At 42.1% G+C, this 25,089-nt stretch overlaps 1 protein-coding gene across 1 annotated transcript in view; it reads left to right on the forward strand.

Moving 5' to 3' along the window:
* Window positions 1-6,203: 6,203 nt before the first annotated feature.
* LOC126278369 (odorant receptor Or2-like) overlaps window positions 6,204-25,089 on the forward strand; it is a 55,318-nt gene continuing 36,432 nt past the window's right edge. The window contains exons 1-2 of the mRNA XM_049978438.1: window positions 6,204-6,539; window positions 19,453-19,901. Coding sequence (XP_049834395.1) covers window positions 6,204-6,539; window positions 19,453-19,901 — 785 coding nt within the window. The remainder of the gene's footprint in view (window positions 6,540-19,452; window positions 19,902-25,089) is intronic.

Consider the following 25,089-nt stretch of genomic DNA (forward strand, 5'->3'; position numbering starts at 1 on the left):
GCACAATGCCTTGTGGACAACTTGGATCCATGACTTCCTGGGGCCTGTGCCACACTCGAAACCTACCATCAGCTTTTAGCAATTGAAAGCTGGACTCATCTCACCAGACTACTGTTTTCAAATCGCCCATGGGCCAACCACTATGGTAACGGGCCCAGGAGAACCGCTGTAGGTGATGTCGCGCTGCTAGCAATCGCGTTGGTAGCCTGCTGCCAGACCCCATTTGGCCGAGCTGTCCTAAATAATACGTTTGTCACAAGTCCAACATTGACCCCTGCGGTTATTCACGCCGAGTTGCTTGATATTGTCACTGGCAACTCTATGAAAACGCTGCTGCTACCAGTCGTCATACGGAGGCCGTCGGAGACTGCTTTGTTCGTGGTAAGAGGTGATACTTTTTTATATTCTCGGCAGTTCCTGACACTGTTGGTCTCGGTATATTGAATTCCCTAACGATTTCCGGAAACGATTGTGCCATGTGTCTAGCTCCAGCCAGTACTCCACATTGAATGTCTATTGACTACCGTCGTGCGGCCATAATCACGTCGGGAACTTTTTCCATGAATAACCCAAGTACAAATGACAGCTCCGCCAATGCACTGCCATTTTATACCTTGTGTACGTGATACCAACTCCATCTTCAAATGTGCATATCGCTGAAGAAACAGAAAAAGAAATTATTGTCGGAAGGATGGACTCAGCATATAGAGAAGTCAAAACGACTTTCGATGAAGTTAAAAACAAGAGTTGTAACATTAAGAGTTCAATGGGACTACCACAGTCAAAAGCATTCGGGAAAGCGTATAGGTGGAAACCGTGCTTTGAAGGTCTCTGTGCATGGGAAAACTTGTCTGATGACGTGATATAAGTAGAAACAGGAGTCTGCAGGGAAGAGATAGGGGATTCAGTATTAGAAACAAATTTTGAAAGAGATTTAGACGAGTTTCTGAAATCACTGGGGCAAGTGGCAAAAAAATTGAGTATTCACGTTTGTACAGAATGTATGGGACTGGCGTAATACCATCAGACTTTAGGCATAACAAAAATGGTGTAGATTCAATCCGACTTTCATGTTGTAATTTAAGGCATATCGAAACTAGTTACTTCGCTTTTCACCTAGAATACTTAACAACGGGAAGTACATATTCTCTATACTTTCATTTGTGAGTAAGTCCGGGAGAGAGTTTAGCAGAGATCTTGACGTATGATTGGAATGTTTCCATGAGGTGAGCAATTAAAATAGTGACAGTAATATTACTAACTAAGAGAACGAGGACTGGGTAAATTAAAGTGATTGTGATCCAGGAGCCGAAGAAGAAGTAACAGAAATTGATAAATATGGAGCACCGGAAGAAGTAATTTAAGACGAAGTATTCCTTTCAGTAAACTATGGAATAGCTAAATGGAGGACAAGTGAATATCCTATCCGTGTTAGAACAAGATCTTTTAACATTATTACCCATTTACCTGCATCCAGAAATTAAGTACGTATTACAATAGATTTTAAGAAGTTATTTTTGGATCTAATATAACACCTATGATCACAACATATAATAGCATTTACATCAATGAAGTTCGTGGTAACGGTTCTGGGTAAACAATTTTGTAAAGACCACAGCTTTCGTCGGTTTGTAATATCTGCATGCAATTCTGAACTTTTATAAAGTTTTTCAAAGCTGTGGTATCACTCAAAGGGCCACTGACTTTAATCATGCCACTTATGTAGGAATGAAAATCGATTCAGGTTGCACTTGAGATGTCAGAGGTTTCATATCTGTTGACAGAGTTGATTGCAGAGAAAGAGTGAGTAGTTGGCGGCGGTCAGAGAGGTACTGCAGCTATTTACGAACAATTTCCGAAACTATTAAGCATCTTGTGCATATCTTGCAATATTAAGTGTACTATATTTATATTGAAGTAAAATACTCTTAAAACCTAAATACTCGTAAAACCTAAAACCGTTAAAAGTCCCCAAACACACTGTTTATGTTGTGTATGACAAATGTCAACCATACGAGTGATCGTGGCAAGAATTATGGCACGAGTAACGGAGGGTTAACAGTTCACGCATCTAAGATGCTGACAAATATAATGTACAGAAGAATGGAAAATAACATTGAGGATATGTTAGATGGCGATCAGTTTGCCCTTAACTGAGGTTCAGGGAAAGACGGGTAATGTGTAATAAGTAGAAAAATCATGAAGGAATAATGCGACGGGAAGAGCAAACATGAAGTGTTTAAACTAAAAACGGTGTAAGAGAGGGTGTAATCTTTCCCCCTACCGTTCCATCAGTGGAGAATTTCAAGAGTGAGATTAAAATTCAGGATGAAAGCATGTCAATGGCAAGCTTCTCTGTTAACGTTGCTGTCCTCAGTGAAAGTGAACAAGAATTACTGGGTGTGTTGAACTGAATGCACATCCTGATGAATGCAGAATATGGACAGAGAAAATCGATGAAAAACAAAAGTAATGAGAAATACCAGAAATGAGAAGAGCGCCAAACTTAACACCAGAATTGGTGATCAGGAAGCAGATTAATTGTAAGTTATGAATTTTGCTACATAGGGAAGAAAAACGATGACGGACGGAGCAAAGAGGACATCAAAAGCAGATTAGCACTGATAGAAAGGACATTCCAGCCCAAGAAGTGCGCTACTATCAAAAATTGTTCTTGAATCTGAGGAAGATGTTCATGAAAATGTTGGTTTGGAGCATAGCTTTGCATAATGAGACATGGACTGAGTGAAATCCGGATCAGAAGGGAACCGAAGTCTTTGAGATGTACTGCTACAGAAGAATACTGCTAATTAGGTGGCCTAGTAAGGTAAGGAAGTTCTCCGCAGATTTGGCGAGAAATGGAACATGTTGAAAGCACTGACAGGAAGAAGGGACAGAATGACAGGACATCTGTTAAGTCGTCACGGAATAGTTCCATGGTATTAGAGGGAGCTCTAGAGGGAGAAAAATTAAGAAGCAGAGAGTGGAACACATCCAGCAAATAATAGATGACGTAGGTTGCATGTTGTCCACTGAGATGTAATTGGGAGCATCACTTCAAACCAGTAAGATGAGGAAGAAAATAGACGTAGGACTGATAGGGGAGATAAGGAGTCATGGGAATCTTTTAGTCGAAGGAAGGTTACCAAGGTGGTCAACAAACTCGAGTGGCAAACGTGGGGGCGTGGTGCATCACGGAGAGTTCTACTATTTGACAGAGAACTCTCCAGGGAGAGTCGGACAACATTTTACTTTTTCCTAGATACGCATGTTTACGTTTTGTAGAGCATGTTAGGTTACAATAGTGGTATGTGGGTGTATGTGATCTTTAAACTTCCTGGCAGATTAAAACTGTGTGCAGGACCGAGACTCAAACTCGGGACTTTTGCCTTTCGCGTTGCTCAGATGGTAGAGCACTTGCTCGCGAAAGGCTAAGGCCCCGAATTCGTGTCTCGGTCCGGCACAAAGTTTTAATTTGCCAGGAAGTTTCATATCAGAAGTTTCGTATCAGCGCACACACCGCTGCAAAATGAAAATCTCATTCTGTATGTTATCTTATTGGGAAACACATCCTGGCATATTACTCATGAATAGCATAACACGTCGAATCATCATATTGACGTACTCCGTCATGGTGAGAGGGATTATCACGTGAGTGCTCCTGCTGCCATACGAAATCGCATCCCAGACCATAACTTCAGGTGTAAGTCCAACATGTTTAGCACACAGACAAGTTGGTTGCAGGCTCTAATCTAGCCTCCTCCTAACCAACACACAGCCATCACTGGCACAGAACAGACCTCCAAACTGCATATAGATGATCTCTCCCTTGACACCACTGAAGCAGCAAGTGAGCGTCTGGCTCGAAGTTATTAGTGTAACAGTAAAAGTTCGTTCTGCCACTGTGGTGCCAACTGTGTCTCAAATCGATGCTAGAGACACAGTACGATGCACCAGAGCCATACGCCGAAGACGGTGATGTCACTCGGTAGTGGCACGTCCGGAACCGGCCTGCTTGCGACTGCCCATTCAAACTCAGTGAAATGTTCATAATTCCGTCTTTGTTGCCTTAAAATCTCAATGGCAACAAAAGCTCACGACCGTTACAGCACGTATTTAAAGTAAATATCAATGCCAACCCTACAGAGGCGCTACTAGCGCAACTCCCTTGCGACTGGCGCGAAATCTGAACAGACATTATCTGCCAGATGTATAAATACGCCTGCCAACATTCTCGCACAACTGCTTCCTGGCTATTTACATCAGTGTACATTAAACATCTATTACAGGGATGGCAAGAGAAGAAACTGTGAAAATTGTTCCACTCGCTCTCCGCGCTACAATGTTTGCTTCTCTCCCTCACTCTTGCCTCTTCCGATAAAATTTAATGGCACGGTATATGATCAAACCTGCCCATACAGTACGTGCAGACTGCAATGCCTTGTTGTACAGATGCGCAGACTGGCAAGTGACACTCAACTTAAATAGCCGCCCTTTCGGAACAGACGGATGGAACGCTCAGCGCTCAAGAAGGAAATGTCGGCACACTGGAGGATTTAGGTAACACTGCAACTTTTGGTTTTTGTAGCTGAGGAGCCATTTCGTCAACTGATTCACAAAATAAGCCAAGTAAAGTAGAACCAATGGGAAGTGAGAACACCCCTTACGTGACAAGCAAGAAGTAAGACGCCATACTGTATCTGTCGTAATCAGCAGAGACCCACCCATATTCTGTGGGTTTTGAATTATGCTCTACGATCCACAAATATATGCAGTTTCTAAGCACCAGCACATTGAATAAGTCAAGAACGAATCGTTATTGGTACGATTTGTTGTAATAAAATAACAGGATACATGAAATTGATTATTTTAGAATTTTTATATTTTAAGCATATTTAGTTATTAGAGTAAGCCATTTAGAGGCAAATATTAAGTGAAGCTTCATGAAAAAGCGTCACTCCTATTGAGATATTTATAATTAAATATCATTAACAGTTGGATAATTAAAGCATTTAGAACAATGTAATGGAAAATATTTTGCCAATAAAAACAGAGTTTCGGTATTGTGCCGATGGATGAGGGGCGACCATCTGGAACTGAGAATGTGAGCGGAAATTTTTTGTTTCTTCCTTCGAGTTTTCTAAAAGGTTGTCGAGGTTTCCAACGAAATTAACAGAAATAGTTTCTGTAACATTTGATGTTGTGTAAATGTAGGTGCAGTCTATACAGGAGTGAGTTTGTTCAAAAAAAAATGGTTCAAATGGCTCTGAGCACTATGGAACTTAACTACTGTGGTCATCAGTCCCCTAGAACTTAGAACTACTTAAACCCAACTAACCTAAAGACATCACACACATCCATGCCCGAGGCAGGATTCGAACCTGCGACCGTAGCGGTCGCGCGGTTCCGGACTGCGCGCCTAGAACCGCTAGACCACCGCGGCCGGCTGGGTTTGTTCCAATAAGCTTATGTGCTTCCTCAGTGAACACGGATACTGAAGTTTTTGTTTACGTACACCCCAGACAGAACATCATGACCAGCATATCGCCAGGAGGGGAAATGTACGCTTTAATAGAGCTAATGGAAAAGTTCTACGTCCCAAAATTTCCGTGAAGAAACCGACTGGTTTCTAGCCAGATATACCGAGCGAGGAGGCGCAGTAGTTAGCACACTGGACTCTCATTCGGGAGGACGACGGGTCAATCCCGTGTCCGGCCATCCTGATTTAGGTTTTCCGTGATTTCCCTAGATCACTTCAGGCAAATGTCGGGATGGTTCCTTCGAAAGGGCACGGCCGATTTCCTTTCCCATCCTTGCCTAATCCGAGCTTGTGCTCCGTCTCTAATGACCTCGTTGTCGACTGGACGTTAAAACACTAATCTCCTCCTCCTCCTGTAGCCAGATAATGCCGACAACTGGCGCTGGAGAGCGCTGAGAGAAAAATCACGTTTACCAGCTAGTGGCCTGTGCCAACGGCACCATGTCTCATGACATGGGATACACCGTCTCAGCGTCCACCTTAGCCTCCTCATCCCATGTGCTGAAGGCTTTTCTATGCAGGGATAACGATATTTGCACGAGCTTACAAAAACAAAGCACCTTGATTTTTTTACAGCACTTACCAAGACTTTCGTTGGAAAGCGTCTCGAAACAGCGGAACCGTGTGTCCACGACCCCTTTCTCTGTGCAGGGAGTACCGCAGTATGGCCAGCGCCGATCCGTCTCCTTCAGCGGCGGCGGCAGCGGAGGCTGCCAGCGACCTCCACTACCTGCTGCAGCCCCTGCACTGGACGGCCGTCATGCGACACCCAAGTGGCGCCGCCAGCTCACCTTTCTGGTTCCGGCTCTACACCTTCGCTATGTTATCCTTGGACCTGTCGTTCGTCTGCTCCACGCTCATCGTGTTGTTCCGGGAAGGCACAGCAGACATGGACGTCTTCACACTGACCCTCAGTGTTGCAGACACAAACGGCACCTGGCTCTTCCGCTTGGCGCACACCGTTATGTGCGAGCGCGCCTTCCATAAGCTCGCTGGTCAGGTAAGTGTTAGAACTACATTACAATGGAGGCATTTCTACAACTTATGACGTGCTGTATAGTTACGACTGTTTGTGAAGCTCAGGGTAAATCTCCTTCCAAATATGTAGACCACACATAGAGAGTGTCACAGAAAATTAATTTGTAATGTCTATCACTAGAAGCCTGAGGACTTACCGGTTGCTAGGAACAGAATCATTGTGATATAAACAGAATTGCGATTTTTCGTTGACACTTTTTCGTCTTGTTGTTCCGTATCATGCGCCACTAAAAAAAACTGTTTAAGAGCAAAGTCAGTCTTCCACAACTGTTTATCAGAATTCACTGCAGAGAGAAATGCGGACATTGAACGTTGACTGTGCCATGCCAAGGCAAAAGTCGGCAATAAACCTTGAATACAATGTCCCACCAGCATTTATCAGAAGTTGCCACGAAAACGTAGCTGCATTGTTAACACATGAAGTCATTTCGTGCAGTGTTGATACAGATGAGTATGCTCTTCTGTGCCATGTTAAAGTGAAGTTTACGTTACTTATCTTATAGGTGCCGCAGAGCATAAAATTTAACTTTTATAAATAGTATACAAATATACAGAAAAATATGAAATTCAGAAGAAGTTCCTCCGCAACTGCAGATTAGCTAAGTACATTATTTCTTGGTACTCATTTTTTATTAAGTCTTGACTAGTTAAGTAGCACACACTTTGGAAGCGTTGCAGCAGTTCCTAAATGTTCTCAGTCTGAACCCATCGTGACCCAGTTATCCTATGTACTACTCCCACGACAGTCACAAACCATGTATCAGCACTTCTTCGGACACTACCTGTAATGAATTACAGAGTCCACTACTCGATCTCTCTATTTTGTCTTCTTGCAAAATTATTAGAATTTCTGATTTCACTAGTCCCTAAATTTCGTTGATGGTATGGGGTATGACCTTGTCTGAAATATTTCATGTCCTCGAAGTTTGAATATGCTTATTCATCCCTTTATTTTGCCAGTTCTCTTAGACGATAGAGACTGATTTCATTTCAAAATCGTTGCACCTGAGACTTTTCACCAAGCTTTATCACCATTTGCCCAATTATAAATAGATGACTGAAAAAATCGTAAACCCAAGTTGTCAACAAGGCACTGTGCAAGCTGATGGGACTCCAAAATGGTGTAAACTATGTTCATATGGAATAGACTGGACCCTCTGGTCCTGTTGAACCGGTCGTTGTCTGGAGCTGATTATATTCGGCCACTTGGAGGCCATTTGCAGCCGTTCATGAACATGTTCCCAAACAACGATGGAATTTTTATGGATGACAGTGCACTATGTTACTGGACCCCAATTGTTCGCGACTGTTTTGAAGAACACTGGAAATTTAAAGCGAATGATTCGGCCTCCCAGATCACCCGACTTCAGTCCCATCGAACATTCAAGGGACGTAATATGGAGATCAGTGAGCATAAAATCGTGCACCAGCAACACTTTCACAATAATTTACAGCTGTAGAGGCAGCACGGCTCACATTTTTTGATAGGGTCTCCAACGACTTGTTGAGTCCATGCCACGTAGAGTCACTGCATTAACCGAGGGAAATGGAGGTTTGACACCATACTAGGCTGTATCCAATGACTTGTCAACTAAATGTAAATAAAGAAGTTGCCGGTGTTTTCTCGTCACACATGTGTTCACGAAGTTGTCTTGTCCCCCCTCCTGATAATGTAAACATACTTCGTATACAAACCTTTCTAGGAATGTGTGTGTTATTGTATTATCATGCTTGACTCGACGTCGTTGTAACTGACACCCCTGCTTATAGAAGCATGCACCTGGAACATATAGTGTACATTGAGCTCATCAACCATTTATTTGTTCTTCTGCTTTCGACATTGGACCCACAGGGTGGTAAAATTTTAATTTACAGTACTTAACGACTCGCCCGCCCGCATTTCAAAACCTTCTCGTACACATCAGCGCAGTTGAGTTGCTCAGTAGCGTGATTCATTTCAGAGGCAGGGGCAGATGTAAACGATTAAATTTTATTTTCTTCAGTTTACATACAGAGTAAATTTCAGGTACTGCAGCAGAGCAGATCTTCCGTCGTTCGGGCAATATTTTTAATTTCAGGATCACGATTAGCTCTTCGTTTTGTTTGTGTTAGGGGACAGAGCATGTACTCATTTCGCCCCATGTTCTAAGTAGAGACGATTAGCTTAATCTACTGGTTTTTAATATCTTCAAGGCATCACACGCTGAGTTCCATAATTTAGAGAATAGTTTCACAGCCGAAATTTCGGAATACAAACACGTTGCATTGAATGTTAATAATCAGAAACTATGACTGATCATTCGGGTTTAAAGTTCGCATCACTGTTGTCCGAAATATTAAGATTTTTCAAAATAAGATTTAAAATAATGTAATAAACAATGAAGAGTAGCAAAGTTTCTAAGTAAATGTATTTTGAAACAAGTAATTGGTGAACATCGGATATCTAGAGGAGTAACATAATTTCTTAAATTCCTTTTTCGAATATTTATCAACATATTTTCGATTTCAGTCTTTTACATTGAGGAACTGTCAAACACCTACCATTGATAACCATTGTCAATCAGTCTTTCGTAGTTGTAATGTAGAAAAGTCATTGTCCGGCACACCCGCCAAATCCGTTAACCTATCTTTATGATGTTTTATACATGTTTGTAATCGCCTAAGTTGGCCAACAGTAGGTCTCGTTTCGTGAAAGAGCTCATTATGTACTTCAAATTTTTGAAACGCAGGTCACAATGGTTCGAAGGCCTTGCCTACCACGTCTTGGCGGAACTTGATAGCAATAGCTTTCCTAGTAGTTTATCTTAACTCTTGCACTAATTCATCCATTGTTTCTTGTGGATCCATGCCTCTCTAATTTCATGCAATAGCTCATCTCTCCACAAGCATGAAAGGTCTCTCACCGTCGCCTTAGTCCAAGTGAAACAGAATGAAAGGAAAAGTCGTCTTAATAACAGCATGCCAGTCCTTCTGCTCCACCATATCTTTTTGCTCTGCCACCATCTATGCATTAAAAAGCGATATGGAGTGAGGACTGGGTGTTAGGAAGGCTGATGGACACTTTCAAATTTTCATTTAGTCTAAACATTCACCAGCGATTGTGCATAATTAAATCATTTATCTCAAAGTTTCTTTTAGGGTACACCCTCTGTGGATTGTATGTCCAAATGGATATTTAGAAAATAAATTTCAATCACATAAGTCACAGGAACTCTCAACTAAATTGGACTACTTCCTTTTGAAACTTTTATTTACTTGAAATTACTTAAGGAAATGCCTGCAAAAGCATGATGGCTGTTTGCACTGTTAAAATTGACTGCTTGAACAGAAAAAAAACCATAATTATTTACACAATTCAGTATAACATGCACAGTTTTCTACTAACAATGAAATAGTAATCAAAGTGTGTTTTACAATTTGTAACCATGCCTCCAACACCGAGCAATGAAAGCACCTCAGAAACTGTCACGATGGGGTACCGTCAACAACCCTTAACGTTACATTAAATTATTGACACTTGGCAAGGATTAGTAAATTTTTGTTCACAGCACCTTGGTTGACTATCCAAGCACCACAGTAGCCTGCGATGCAGCATACAGCACCAGAGTAGCACTACGGACAATATTCACTGCAAATCCCCGAGCGTTTCATTATACCAGAGATTTAATCTGAAATCAACGGTCATTAGAACCTTGAAAGCAATATCACTTAGGATAGAAACATACAGGATTGTACAGTACAGCACTGAAAAACTGGTCTGCCGAAGATAACATTTTTAAACAATAACATAAGGGCCGCACGTCATAATTTAGTATATCACATAGCAGTAGGACCTTACACAAGACACAGGTACCCCTTGGCAAGAACTTAGCTGAAAAATTGTATAACAACCCGAGCAAAACAACGAACGCTTTTCTTTTTTCTTACATAGAATACCCTTACAGCATACTTAAATATTGGCTTCTTCCTACGTCTATTTTCCACTTTTTGTCACTAATGCAAACCTTTAAAATCACTAAGCCTGTATCACACAGAAGTAACTCACTCCACATCCCTCTGCCCTGGCGTCGCAAAACATACGTGTAATCAGAAAGTATACGTCGAATTGAGAAAGAGTTCTATCAAGCACACGACATACAACTGATCGTAAAGGATTCTTTAATGTCTTTATGATTAAATTTGGTTACCGGTAGCACGTATATCAAAATGTTTTCAATCTGGAGTGAGACGCCCGCTAAACCCGCTGGACAGAGTAGGTTATAAGGATTGTCGAAAAGGCCAAGTAAGGTTCGGGTCAGTTTCACCTTAAAAATTGTAATGTAATGCAAATTAATAACACATTCACAACCAAAGCGGCACATCGCCGAACATTATAACCACGAGTTTCAAAATGCAATTCTTTCGCGGCTGAAGGCCTCGAAACAAGAGATCTTAAAATTCAACAAGATAAAAATGCATTAAAAATAGCAAATACAATAATTAAAATAAATTTTTATATCACAGCTAGGCCCAAAGCCTCAAGACAAAAGCGGATAGACAAACAAACAAGATATCGGTCGAAGGCCCACAATTTCCCAAAATTTTAAACAATATAACCGTAAGTGTTAAGTTTTAAGTAGCAGAAACCGGACTAGAAGAAAAGACGACACAAGGGCAATAACGTTTCAGCAAATATCCACTTGCCGGAATTCAAACTTACTTAGATAAAACACAGTAAAACCAAGAATTTTTCTTTTATCATTGGCAATGATAGATTATAAAAAGACAATTAAACACCGGTGAGGAGACAGTAAAGACAACATCGCTCAGAAGCTTCCAGGGGGTCGGTCTGCCCTCGTTCACTTAGGTGAGACAGGTGGTGAGCCCAACTACACTTGGTCCGTCGGAAACCAACAAAGGGACAGCTACGGACCGACCGACTTGCTTGCCACCAATCGGTACATTAGAATTCAAACACAAAATGTTATGGGAGTGATTATCTACAATATACATACGTATTGAGCTGTTAAAACTGCTCATCGTGTTGGACCGCGACAGCAGATGAGGAAAAGACACTGCCTGAAAGATACGTTAGTCGTCAGGACAGGTAACTAACACTAACGGCCACAAGGCAGAAAATTCCGCTGGTACACTTGAATTGTAATCAAAGAATATAGTTAATTCCACCACATTGCGGCTAAATTTCAGCACTACAAACACTGTGTTGCTCACTGGAAAACCTCCCAACAGCGAACCACAACATGAATGGACGTGGCTTGGGTAGTTGAAATCATACCCAACTTTGACGTCCTGGGTCGGTGAACCACAAGGGTCGTAACGATGAGGCAGCTCCACACATGCTCCGATACTGCGCAGGGATCGCCAGCGGACCCAGCCGACTGCAAGGCGCGGAGGTAACTTCCCTGGTTCGCAGCAACAGACCGACTGCCCGCAGAATGCCGACAACATCTAAATTACTTGTTAGTCATCAACACCCGACCGACGATGCTCCAAGACCGTGGCCCGGCTCAAGTGATGCGGGGTTTCAATGGTCGGACGAGCCATGTCGACATATACAACACTGCTCCAACCCGACTGCACTAGTACAGCATTGCAGCTACCTGACTGGCAGGTCCGGACTGCGTTACAGACGCGTTTCAACTGACTGGCAGCCCGAACTCGCGACCCGAACTCCCTTACGACAGATAAGGACTGGAAAATAGTAGCAGTCAAGCAAAGGTACTACAAAAGCGGTATATCAATACGCGCTGCTAGCGCCGCTCACGGTCAGGCAAAGCAGCAACTCAGTGACAGTAGCAATTTAAATTCACGGAGTGAAGGGGAAGTACTTTAAAAACAGGATGTAAAATACTTGATGGAGGCAACTTGAGCCAAGCACGGCACGTGTAGCTCGTATTTGATAATACTTCTTCTCAGTTTGGTGTCTCTTACTGATCATAGGTGTGTAGTGGAGTAAAAATGTAACACACAGACTATTAAGTATCGTATTGGAAAGATGTTATAGACTGCGACGTTTTTTAAAATTCAATAAAATATTTGTTCCTTGGTATATGAACACATTGTAAGTTGGAATCTGTTTTCACATTATAAAAACCTTATTTTACCGAAGGAATTTGTGTAATTTCAGAAAAAGAGTGCAACACACATAAAGTGAATGATATCTTTGCAAAACATAGTAAGAAACTAAACCAAACTTCCATTACAGGTCTGACTAGAGGAGAGGTCAGAAAGGTGTTCAAAGGCAAAACTTTCTCTCCAGCTGCCATTAGGCTATATAAATGTGGCTGTGGTACACAACTGGCGTACAGGTACTCCTAGAGGGTGGCCGTGTCGCAGGGGATATGTAAGAGAGTTTAGGGAGTGCGCCAACACTAAAATAAATATTCTACACATTCATTTAATTATACATCGTACAGACCAATTTTCCTGTCATAGTTGAAAACCGACTAATATGTTATTGTGGGCAGAGTGATTCTAGATACAAATGAAATGTAACTTATTAAGCTGATGTATCGTTGGGGACAGAAAAAGTTTAGTATTAAGGATTCCTTAAGGATATCTCATTTTTTTGCGATTTTTATGCAGCTCGCTAAAGTGAAAAGATGTGAAACGTCCTTGAAATAAAAAAAAAAAAAACTCTAGCTGTGTCATAAAGTGTGTGCGTCCTGTGCACGCCACGTTAACCTCCTGCTGCAGCCAGGATTGCAGACTCCGTGAGTAGGTGGCCCAGATATCGGCAGCCTCCTCGTACTACAGGTCCGTACTGCACGGGCGGCCGGACCACCTTCCCAGACCTCATTGTGGATCTGCAGTACCAGGACGCTGACGACATCTGGCCCACATCTTCACGGCGACTGCAATCGTGGTGGCACCTGGGTGAAATCACTCTAACCCAGAGAATGCGAAGGTAATGGGGCAGTCCGGTATATTGAAGACTGCCTTGAAATTTTTGTATAGGAATAATACAACGAACGGAATCCACTGCGAAAACTGTAGCTAGTAAGACACTGAAAGTATTTTTTAAAATTTATTGAAGTTATATCAGTGGAAAGTATCATCCACCTTCACTTGGTACTATAATATCTCCCTTTAACATTAATTGTATCTCTTGGTGCAACACTTCTTTTTGTGTTTGACGTATTCAGTAATGGTAAGAAGCAAATCCAGATCTGCCTTATCTGGTACCTAATTTTCTCTGTAAAAGATATATTTTCTCCCAGAAACAGAAAAGCTCTGCTATATGTGATGCAGTTCCCTACATGCTGCTCCTTCTTCGGAGTTTAGTGTAACTAACAGTGATAGTTACACTCTCCCCCCCCCCCCCCCCACCTGGAATTATACCTTTACTGTGATGGTAACTAAATTATGCTGAATTTAATAGAGTAGGTAATATGTTTTAATTTTTCATGTAATTTGCTTCTGCAATGAGTCTTTGTTATTATAAACTGTAGTATATTAATGTATTTTCCTTCCATCGTCACTCTGATTTAGCTACTCGCCGGGTTAACTGTTAACTGCAAATTACCAATAATGACATTGTTCAACACTTATTGACAAGTAGTACCAACAAATACGTAAACCGAATATGTTATTAGTACTTTATTATGGCGTGAACTAAATTTATTTGCTATATAGTTTCTTACCCACTACATAAAGAGATTCAGACAGAATATAGGGTCCATCTAAAAAAAAAGAGAGATAGAGAGAGAAATACTTCTATGAATAAGAATATTGATGTGTGCTTCATCAGAGACGAATAAAGATGCTTTTCAAAATTTTATATCCGTATTCTGTACCACTTTCAGTCACACTCGATCAGTAAATGGATGAGTGTAGCTTGCGGACGTCTTCGGACAGAAAGGGACACTTAATTTCTAAAGGGACGCTTAATACACCTCCGAAATAGAGGAATATAAAAACTATATACAGAATTTTCAGATTTTTACGCTACTGCTACTGCCTACGTTTCTTGTTAGTTAACTGGGAGCAATAGACGGGTAGTTGAGATCATCCTATTGTTCTTGAAATTACAATATCATTTAACAGCAGTTAACAGAAGATTTATCACTGAGATCTAAGAACAATGTTTGTGTCATAGCATGATTTTGTTTCCATGCTATGTTTAAAATTTCTTCAAAATTATTCGTCGTTCGTGAATAATATTATCACCAGTTGACTACCAAAGTACTATGGCTGTCGTCTGTGTATCACACCAGAGAGAATAACACATGGTCTGAAGAAGTAATACTTTAGGCCCCCATTTTGTCATGAAATGAATGAGTGCATTTTTTAGATCTTTTCAGAAGGAAAGGACTTATAATTTCCGGATGGACGCTTAATTTCCTTAGAAATAGACAAATAGGAAATGAATTATAAGCCCTACATACGAGCAATGTTCTAGCGCCAAGCGGGCAGGCTGTTTCATATCTCATTCTGTGAGTAGTAGATATCGATAGGTAAGGTTCATCAGATATGTTTCGTGCATAATGCTGCCATGATAAAGGATGACTGTTGCATCGTCTCAATATTTTCAGTCATTATTAGTTCATAGTAATGCAGCTCTTAAGGAACTTGAATATGTGAACACGGCAGTGAGAATTCTTTTCTGGTGAATTTGATTTAGGGATTCTCACTTCTTAAACAGGTTTACAGCAGATTCTTCAAAACCACCTATCTATTCTCCAAACCGTGTAGATATCCTTGTCCAACTTATCCAGTGTTCACCCTCTAATTACTTTGATATCGATTTCTGCGAAAAGCTGCCTAGATCACTTAACAAACTTACTTCTTTAAAAGGTCGTTCCACTACTACTTTTATCAGACTAAAAGTTACAAATTTTGAAGCAAAATTCAGCGTCGGACGAAACAAAACCTGTACATTGTTGTGTTACCAGTTCTAAGATTTGATCTAATGAGGGAAATACAGGCTGACAATTACTGGACTATATGAAATAAAATCGTTATAACTTCTGAACGGTTTGCTTTAGGACTTTCGAACTGCACGGTTGGCCAGAGGGCGCTATGGTAAGTAGCTTACGCAAATATTGTTAGGATTAGTGATGAAGCCCACTTTCATTTTGATGGGTTCGTCAATAACCATCATTGGCAAATTTGAGGGACTGAAAATACGCATTTCGTGATCGAGAGTTCTTTTCACCCTCAAAGGGTGACTGCGAAGTGTGCAGTGTCCAGTCCCGCGATCATATAAAAGGATTCATGCATTGGTTTGATATACAGTATGACTCATCTGAATGGCGGCTATTCATTGATTCATCCAAAACTAGTCTCAAAGTAGTATTATTGCACAATGTAAATAAATTTGCATCGGTTCCGTTTGGACATTCTGTGCATATGGACGAAAATTATAACGATGTGGCCATTATCCTGGAGAAAATCAAATATCAGGACCATCAACGGATGGTTTGTGGGGAACTGACAACACTCACGATGTTTTGGGTCGGCAGGCAGGCGTTAATAAATACCCATGCTTCTTATGCTTGTGGGATAGTAGAGCCAGAGAAAAGCATTGGACGAAAAGTGATTGGCCACCCCGAGAAACTTTAGAACCTGGAGAGAAAAGTGTTATCAATACTACTTCGGTACCACCAGAAAAGGGTTTGTCCCCCCCCCCCCCCCCATATCAAATTGTGGTTGAAGAAACAATTTTAGAAATCGCTGCAAAAGGATGGGGACTGTTTTAAATATCTATGTACAAAATTCACGACGCTGTCATAAGAAAAGTTGAAAGAGGGAGTTTTAACTGACCCGACATAAGAAAACTTTTAACCGACACCCTCTTTGTGGAAAGTATGAATGAGAAGGAAAAAGAAGCTTTGGTATCGTTCAAGGATCTAGTGTGAAAGTTTTTGGGAAATACTAAGGATCCTGACTACAAAACCATTGGTCAACGGACGGTAGCAGCATACGAAGCTCAAGGCTGCAAGATGAGCTTGAAGGTCCTTTTTTTACACTCCCACATAGACGGTTTTCGTGAAAACGTGTGAGCTTACATTGAAGAACAGGGGCAGCGGTTTCACCAGGATGTCCGTGATATCCAGAGACGGTAGCAAGGAAGATGGGAGGTCACTATGCTTTCTGACTAGTGTTGGATGCTTAAGAGGGAAACTAAAGAGGAAATCGGAAAAGGACTCGGCGAAGTATCAAGGAGAAGAAGAAAATGTTTCATAAAAAACATGAATAATTGTAAACTTGTTACTATATGTCTCAAAACAATATTTCACTGGTTGTAAAAATTATTATGTTTGATAATTTTGAATAAACGAATGCATTTACCAATTTTTTGAGTTTGAATTTGCAAAAAAACCTTATCTGATAGAAAAAATGCTCATCACTTTTGAAATCAGCTCATTCTAAAACATATAATTCAGTAAAGATATCTCATGCAGCTGACAAAAAAATTTTTTTTTGCAGACGTGTGTAATCGTTGCGATATTCCTTGATGGCACGGTGGCTACCGAATGCCACGTGAGGGTTTGGGAATATAATTTCATTCCCATTATCCAACGTGACCCCGATATAGACAAGATATGGCTCATTAAAGACGGAGCTCGACTCCATCGAGACAGGAGAGTGTTATGGACAAGCACTTTCGGAATCACATTCCGTCTCCGGGGTACCCAGAGGCCACTAGTACGGGGCTTGATTGCCCGCAATATTCTCCGGATTTGAAGAGATGAGACTCCTTTTTGTGGGGCTATATTAAAGGCAAGATGCTCAGCAATAACCCCAAAACCAAAGCTTGGTTGAAACCATTTATTTAACTTACGCTTGTATGTGATGGAGACACTTAACATTTATAATTCTATCTCTCTTGAACGCCTGTGTGCTACTTATGACTATTTTGTAAGGCAACTATTAATATCACCATTGTTTGCCTTGACGTTGTAACCTGTATGTGTCATAAGATTCGATGATGGCGGCTTTAGTTTCGCCAAAACCAGTAATCATGGAATAAAAAGAATTCGTGCGCTCTTGGCTACTAGTTTATTGTTTTTCAACCATCTAGATCGCTGTCACATGAGCACAATGTGCTGCCTACAAAATACATTTATTTAGGAGGTTATCGACAGCTTCGATGTTCCGACACTTCAGCGGGTCATGCAGATTTTCACTGTTCATCTGCACCACATCACTGTCAAAGATGGTATGCATATCGAACATGTCATAACCTAGATCCGAATATCTTTAGTGACGTTTACATGTTGAATAAAGCTAGTGCGGTCTGTCCTTGTAACTAATTATACTACTGGACATTAAAATTGCTACATCAAGAAGAAATTCAGATGATAAACGGGTATTCATTGGATTAATATATTATTCTAGAAATTACATGTAATTACATTTTCACGCAATTTTGGTGCATAGATCCTGAGAAATCAGTACCCAGACAACCACCTCTGGCCGTAATAACGGCCTTGATACGCCTGGGCATTGAGTGAAACAGAGCTTGGATCGCGTGTACAGGTACAGCTGCCCGTGCAGCTTCAACACGATACCACAGTTCACCAAGAGTAGTGACTGACGTATTGTGACGGGCCACTTGCTCGGCCATAATTGAACAGGCGTTTTCAATTGTTAAGAGATCAGGAGAATGTGCCGGCGAGGACAGCAGTCGAACATTTTCTGTATCCAGAAAGGCCCTACAACTCCTGCAACATGCGGTCGTGCATTATCCTGCTGAAATGTAGGGTTTCACAGGGATCGAATGAACGGTAGAACCACGGGTCGTAACACATCTGAAATGTAGCGTCCACTGTTCAAAGTGCCGTCAATGCGAACAAGAGGTGACCGAGACGTGTAACCAATGGCACCCCATACCATTACACCGGGTGATACGCCAGTATGGCGATGACGATTACACGCTTCCAATGTGCGTTCACCGCGATGTCGACAAACACGTATGTCACCATCATGATGGTCTAAACAAAACCCGGATTCATCCGAAAATATGAGGCTTTGCCATTCGTGCACCCAGGCTCATCGTTGAGTACGCCATCGCAGGCGCTCCTGTCTGTGATGCAGCGTCAAGGGTAACCGCAGCCATGGTCTCAGAGCTGATAGCCCATGCTGCTGCAAACCTCGTCGAACTGTTCGTGCAGATGGTTGTTGTCTTGCAAACGTCCCCATCTGTTGACTCAGGGATGAAGGCGTGGCTGCACTATCCGTTACAGTCGTACGGATAAGATGACTGTCATCTCGACTGCTAGTGATACGAGGCCGTTGGGATCCAGCACGGCGTTCCGCATTACCCTCCTAAATCCACCGATTCCATATTCTGCTAACAGTCATTGGATCTTGACCAATGCGACCAGCAGTGTCACGATACGATAAACCGCAATCGCGACAGGCTACAATCCGACCTTTATCAAAGTCGGAAATGTGATGGTACGAATTTCTCCTCCTTACACGAGACATCACAACACTGTTTCCCCAGGCAACGCCGGTCAACTGCTGTATGTGTATGAGAAATTGGTTGGAAACTTTCCTCATGTCAGTACGTGGTAGGTGTCGCCACCGGCGCCAACCTTGTGTGAATGCTCTGAAAAGCTAATCATTTGCATATTACAGTATCTTCTTCCCGTCGGTTAAATTTCGCGTCTGTAGCACGTGATCATAGTGGTGTAGCAATTTTCCTGGCCAGTAGTGTACGTTCTTTTTTTCCAATCAATAATTGTCACCCTGTACATTAAGCGATGTAGATGGCTTTCTTAGTAAAAACGTATACTGATCATAGACTCAGTCAGGTAACTTAGTTTCGTTATTATTTGCTTCTGAGAAGTCTCATTATTCCACATAGCAGCATCTGTGATCAAGTCTTTCAGAGGGTTCTCGGTGACTCGTTTCTCTGCCTGCAGGTCGGTCACGACTTCGCTGAGTTCCTGACGTGGGACGACATCCCCCTGCTGCGGGCGCAGTGTCGTGTGGTGCGGCGCTTCACGCTGGCCTACATCTGGTTTGGCGTGGGCGCCTGCGCCTACTTCCTGGTCTCTCCCGTGTGTGCTGAGGGCCTGCCCTACGTGCTGGCTCTGCCCTTTGACGCGATGCAGCCGTTGGGCTTTGCCGCCGCGTGGGTCTTCTGCATGGTGACGTGCCTGCACACCGTGGTGATGACCATGGTGCTCGACTCGCTGAACGTCAGCCTCATTGCGCAGCTACGTATGCAGCTCACACTGCTCAGCAGCAAAATTGTAAATCTCGCCAAAGTGCTGTCAGAGCGATCTGAGCACTCTTCTGAAACGACTGCCTGTCGTGAAGTTCATAACCGACTGGAGAAGTGTGTCCGTCACCACCAAGCAATTATCAAGTAAGACTATTACCAACTAACTTGGTTTGTACTATTTCCCGGTTGCTTAAAACGTTTGCAAACATTCTTGTGTTTGTATATGAAATGGCAAATTGTGTCTGACAATTACACACAGTTATGTTTGTCAACTAACAATCTGCTTCTGATTATGTTATCGTTTTCACATTTCTTCACTGATGCACTATGCAGCATGCGGTGTGCGTACTGTAAGACCTTCGGTACACACACCATCAGATTATTTGACTTGTCGCTCTAACGAAGTAGGCGAGTGTCACCAATATGTCTCGTGGTCTTATTGTGGAGTGTTTATCTTATACCGTTAGGTCAGACGATAGATAGGCCACTTGCACGCTTAGAGTAGCAGATTGACGGGACCAACTTTAAACAGAACTTGATTAATTTTCACACACATGCATTAAAACAATAAAAAACGTAGATTATGCAACTTGATTCTGGATGCTGTTTACTATTAACAATCTCAAGTTCCTTTGGTCTTGGTATGTTAATCTTATTCTCACATTTCTCTGATACTTGACAAGTGTCTATTCCTTTATCTTCATGGCTATGTACAGCAATATGATAATCTTATTAGGCGCAGACTGAAACTTGACTACAGACTGGTGCAGACTAATGCAGACTGGCTAATCGGAGGTCTGTACACTTATTATAATACTTCAAGCATTCAGGTACCAATGCGCAAGTGTGATCCGCGAGGAGAAAAGGTTCTATGTTAGCAGCAATCTCATTGGCTGCGTTAGATATTAATACGCGGATCGGCGGAAGCACAATTTGTCCCGTCTCTGAGACAGCGCAATCTCGTAGTGCAGAGACGGACGAGCGCTGCGCCTGCGCTGTTGTGCTTAGCGGGGCGCGCTCCAGTGGGAATGTTTTGTATGCACTGACTACGTGGAACTATGTACACAACACAGAATGTGCTTGTTAATGTGAAATAATTTAATTATGAAAAATTTTAAAATCTTATTTGTGTGCTTATGACGCAAAATGCATTGTATATGATAGAAACTCAACATATACTTAAGGAACAAACGTAACGGTATTCTTCGTAAATGGAGAAGGGAGGCCGGCCGGTGTGGTCCAGCGGTTCTAGGAGATTCAGTCTGGAAACTTGCGACCGCTGCGGTCGCAGGTTCGAATCCTGCCTCGGGGATTGGAGGTGTGTGATGTCTTTAGGTTAATTAGGTTTAAGTAGTTCTAAGTTCTAGGAGACTGATGACCTCAGCTGTTAAGTCCCATAGTGGTCAGAGCCAATTTTTTGGAGAAGTGACAACAGGTTTCATAATGACTCATGTCAGAAATTAACAGTCTATCTAAAGTTCACCAGTAGCTACATACTGGTTACTGCCGTAAATATTACAAGAGATCTTCGAAGTGGTTTTAATCTGAGGTGGAGTGAGAGTCAATGGCTCAACACTTTATATACCTCTCGCTTGCTGATATTAGGCCGTTCCAAAATGGAGTCACACATTGCTTCCACGTCTACACATGCCCTAACTTAGGCAAGACTTTTATGGAGATCTTGCTAAGAACAATCGAAGGAATCGCACCATCAATGCAAAACGACCGACATGTCGTACAGTCATTTGCGAGTACATAGCATCCCCTTCACATCAGACGTTGAAAGTGGCCTCCTTTGGATCCAAGGTCATGCATAGCTTACAAAATGTTGGCGGGCCACTTGCCTGGAGCCTGTGCAGGGTTTCGTCTCAAATTCCAGCAGAACCCGGTTCTCCAGATCTGGCATACGCACAGTCCGCCGCCTCCCTGCACGTTCGTCTCTCTGAAAGGACCCATGATCACACAAACGTCCAAAAAGGGCTTGAAATGTTCTGTGATGTTGGTATCTGTGATGATACTTGCTTTGGTGTAGCCGTGATGCCTCTCGACCACTTTCTGTCTGTTTGGCGGCACACAGACACCATCTCTGCTTGTTCCCGACATGAATACAAAACATTCTGCCGCGTCAACCACACAGCCTACAACATACAAGGAACACGTGGTCAGAGGAATTGTCATTCATCACCGTCATATACCGTGGCAATGATGCATTTCCGAACACATGTTCCTAAGACATTTCTGGTTGCATTCCCAATCAAGAATCCGTCCCTGCCGTTTGTCGTCTTTATTAATGTTTATCCTGTATACCTCAAACAAGCATTTACTGAAGATGTTTCATAAGTGAAACACGTACAGCACAAAGCAGAATGACTTTCATTTACTTGCGTGGATGGACCACATCTCCAGGAATATAGGAGCAACTAAGGATCGTCGGGAAACATAAAAAACGGGAAACATGAATGACACTCACATAAGCAGCTTCTGGGACAGCAGGACGTGATGCACGTGTAATTGTACGGGAAACGACAAAAATGGGCGCATCGCCGTCCTTAGCCTTTGCAGATGTGAACAATGCATCAGTATCTTCAACATATCTGACAGTCAGCAACACAAACCGAAACATTCCTATAAAACAAGTCTTCAGTTTCTAGTGCTGTGAAATCGCAAGTGGCATTTATAAGAAGAGGAACGATAAAGTATAACAGGAGCGTAATTCGTAGAAAATCGCCCACGCAACCTGCTACTGAAAATGTCATGCAAAGAATAAAGGCGAAACGCGTATGGCACGAAAATTGTGTTTCATTCATTTGTAGTAAGACGCTCCAGAAAGTAAAAATTATCAGTATACCGTAATCCATCAATACTTTCCAGGACACTGCGCATTGAAGTCAATTTAGTGATTCTCTGTACCAGATAGGTAATAACAGTGAGTTAAATCAATGATAATTATTTTTATGTATCGCACATTATGCAAACAGACGAAAATTATAAAACTGACTCGTACTTAAACTTCTAACGACAAAGTAATTTTCGTTGGTCATATACGCACATATATTCGTTGATATCCATAGTGGAGCACGGTTTTACTCACAAGTTCTCCAACACGATATTATCCTTTTTCCTTGCTCATTATCCTCCGTTTGCGCATCGTGCTACAACAGTGTATAGATAATGACTTTTTTATAGAAGTAGTTTGATGCTGAATCGTGTGTCAGTCTCACGGCCTGTAGTACTACCAGCGCTAGAGTCCCAAGCTTAAAGGGCAAAACGTTCTACGTATCTTTCAGATAGGTCTCACCATTATTGTATTGTCACATACAATACCATCTCAAAGACCAATGGCGAAAACGATAGACTACTTTGTTTCGCTCATTGCAAAATAACGTCAACAGACGAATTTCGTGAAGACTGCTGATGATGCCTCCAGTACATATGACTATGGGTGTAAGAGGATGGGGGGAATCTGACGACGGAAAGCCCTAAATGTTGATTTCTTATGTGAAATATGTACAGCGAGTCAGTTCATGTGTAGCTGTTGAAACGTTCCCTTAGAAAAATTATGAATTACTGTGCTGGTAAACCTCTTACGTTATTTGATTTTCAAACAGCTGAGCAAAACTGAACGTGTTCAGAAATTTCTGTCTTTACCTATTCTGATCATCACTAAAGTCACAAGAAAATTTTAGTACAACTCCATCTGATTCTCAATAATCTCTACAAAATAATTGCCTTGACTAACAATAACCTATACGTTTAATAAATCACTTACCTCACAAAAATCTTCGTTACTCGAACTACTGCAATAAAGTGAACGCCAATACTGCCAGCTAAATAAAAGATTCTAACTATTGAAGGCAGTAACTACTGACTGTTTAGTTAGCAAATAAAAATTATTTTGATAGAGAGCAAACAATGTATTTACCTGAATAGCGTTCAAAAGGGATAATATACAGGGTGGTCCATTGATAGTCACTGGGCCAAATATCTCACGAAATAAGCAACAAAAAAAAAACCCTACAAAGAACGAAATTCTTCTACCTTGAAGGGAGAAACCAGATGGCGCTTTGGTTGGCCCGCTAGATGGGCTGCCATAGGTCAAACGGATATCAACTGTATTTTTTAAAAATAGGAACCCCCATTTTTTATTACATATTCGTGTAGTACGTAAAGAAATATGATGTTTTAGTTGGACCACTTTTTTCGCTTTATATCACGTAACATTCCGCCAATTAGGACGGTATTTGCTTCGTGATATATTACCCGTAGTAAAATGGACCGTTTACCAATTGCTGAAAAGGTCGACATCGTGTTGTATGGCTATTGTAATCAAAATGCCCGATGGGCGTGTGCTATGTATGCTGCTCGGTATCCTGGACGACATCTGTTGTGGTTGGCAGGAGAGCCAACCGTATAACTAAAGGAGGCCGAAATGCACGCGTTTTAGCTCACGCAGGCTGGCGTGAGGTCTGGAACATGACAAGGGAATTAGGATTGAGAAAAACGGACGTAGCTGGTGGTATACTTAACTTTAATCCATTAATGGAGAACGTCGCTCTTTATGGTACATGATTTACAATATCAATAGAAACTGATCATGGCGCCTTGCTAGGTCGTAGCAAATAACGTAGCTGAAGGCTATGCTAACTATCGTCTCGGCAAAAGAGAGCGTAGAAGTCAGTGAACCATCGCTAGCAAAGTCGGCTGTACAACTGGGCGAATGCTAGGAAGTCTCTCTAGACCTGCCGTGTAGCGGCGCTCGGTCTGCAATCACTGATAGTAGCGACACGCGGGTCCGACGTATACTAACGGACCGCGGCCGATTTAAAGGCTACCACCTAGCAAGTGTGGTGTCTGGCGGTGACACCACAACATCATCCAAGTGCCCGGACCTTTCGCCGGATAGCTACGTTATTTAAGGAAACAGGAAGTGTTCAGCCACAATCAACCACGACCTTCAACAAATGATGAAACCCAAGCAGGTGTTTTACAGCTGTCGCGGCTAATCCGCACATCAGTAGCAGACAAATTGCGCGAGAATCGCGTATCTCAAAAACGTCGGTGATGAGAATGCTACATCAACATCGATTGCACCCGTACCATATTCCCATGCATCAGGAATTGCATGGTGACGACTTTGAACGTCGTGTACAGTTATGCCACTGCACACAAGAGAAATTACGGGACGATGACAGATTTTTTGCACGTGTTCTATTTAGCGACGAAGCGTCATTCACCAGCAGCGGTAACGTAAATAGGCATAATATGCACTGCCGGGCAACGGAAAATCCACGACGGCTGCGACAAATGTTCAGCGACCTTGGCGGCTTAATCT

Source organism: Schistocerca gregaria, chromosome 6 (genome assembly GCF_023897955.1).
Source record: "Schistocerca gregaria isolate iqSchGreg1 chromosome 6, iqSchGreg1.2, whole genome shotgun sequence".
In the NCBI taxonomy this organism is placed as follows: domain Eukaryota; kingdom Metazoa; phylum Arthropoda; class Insecta; order Orthoptera; family Acrididae; genus Schistocerca; species Schistocerca gregaria.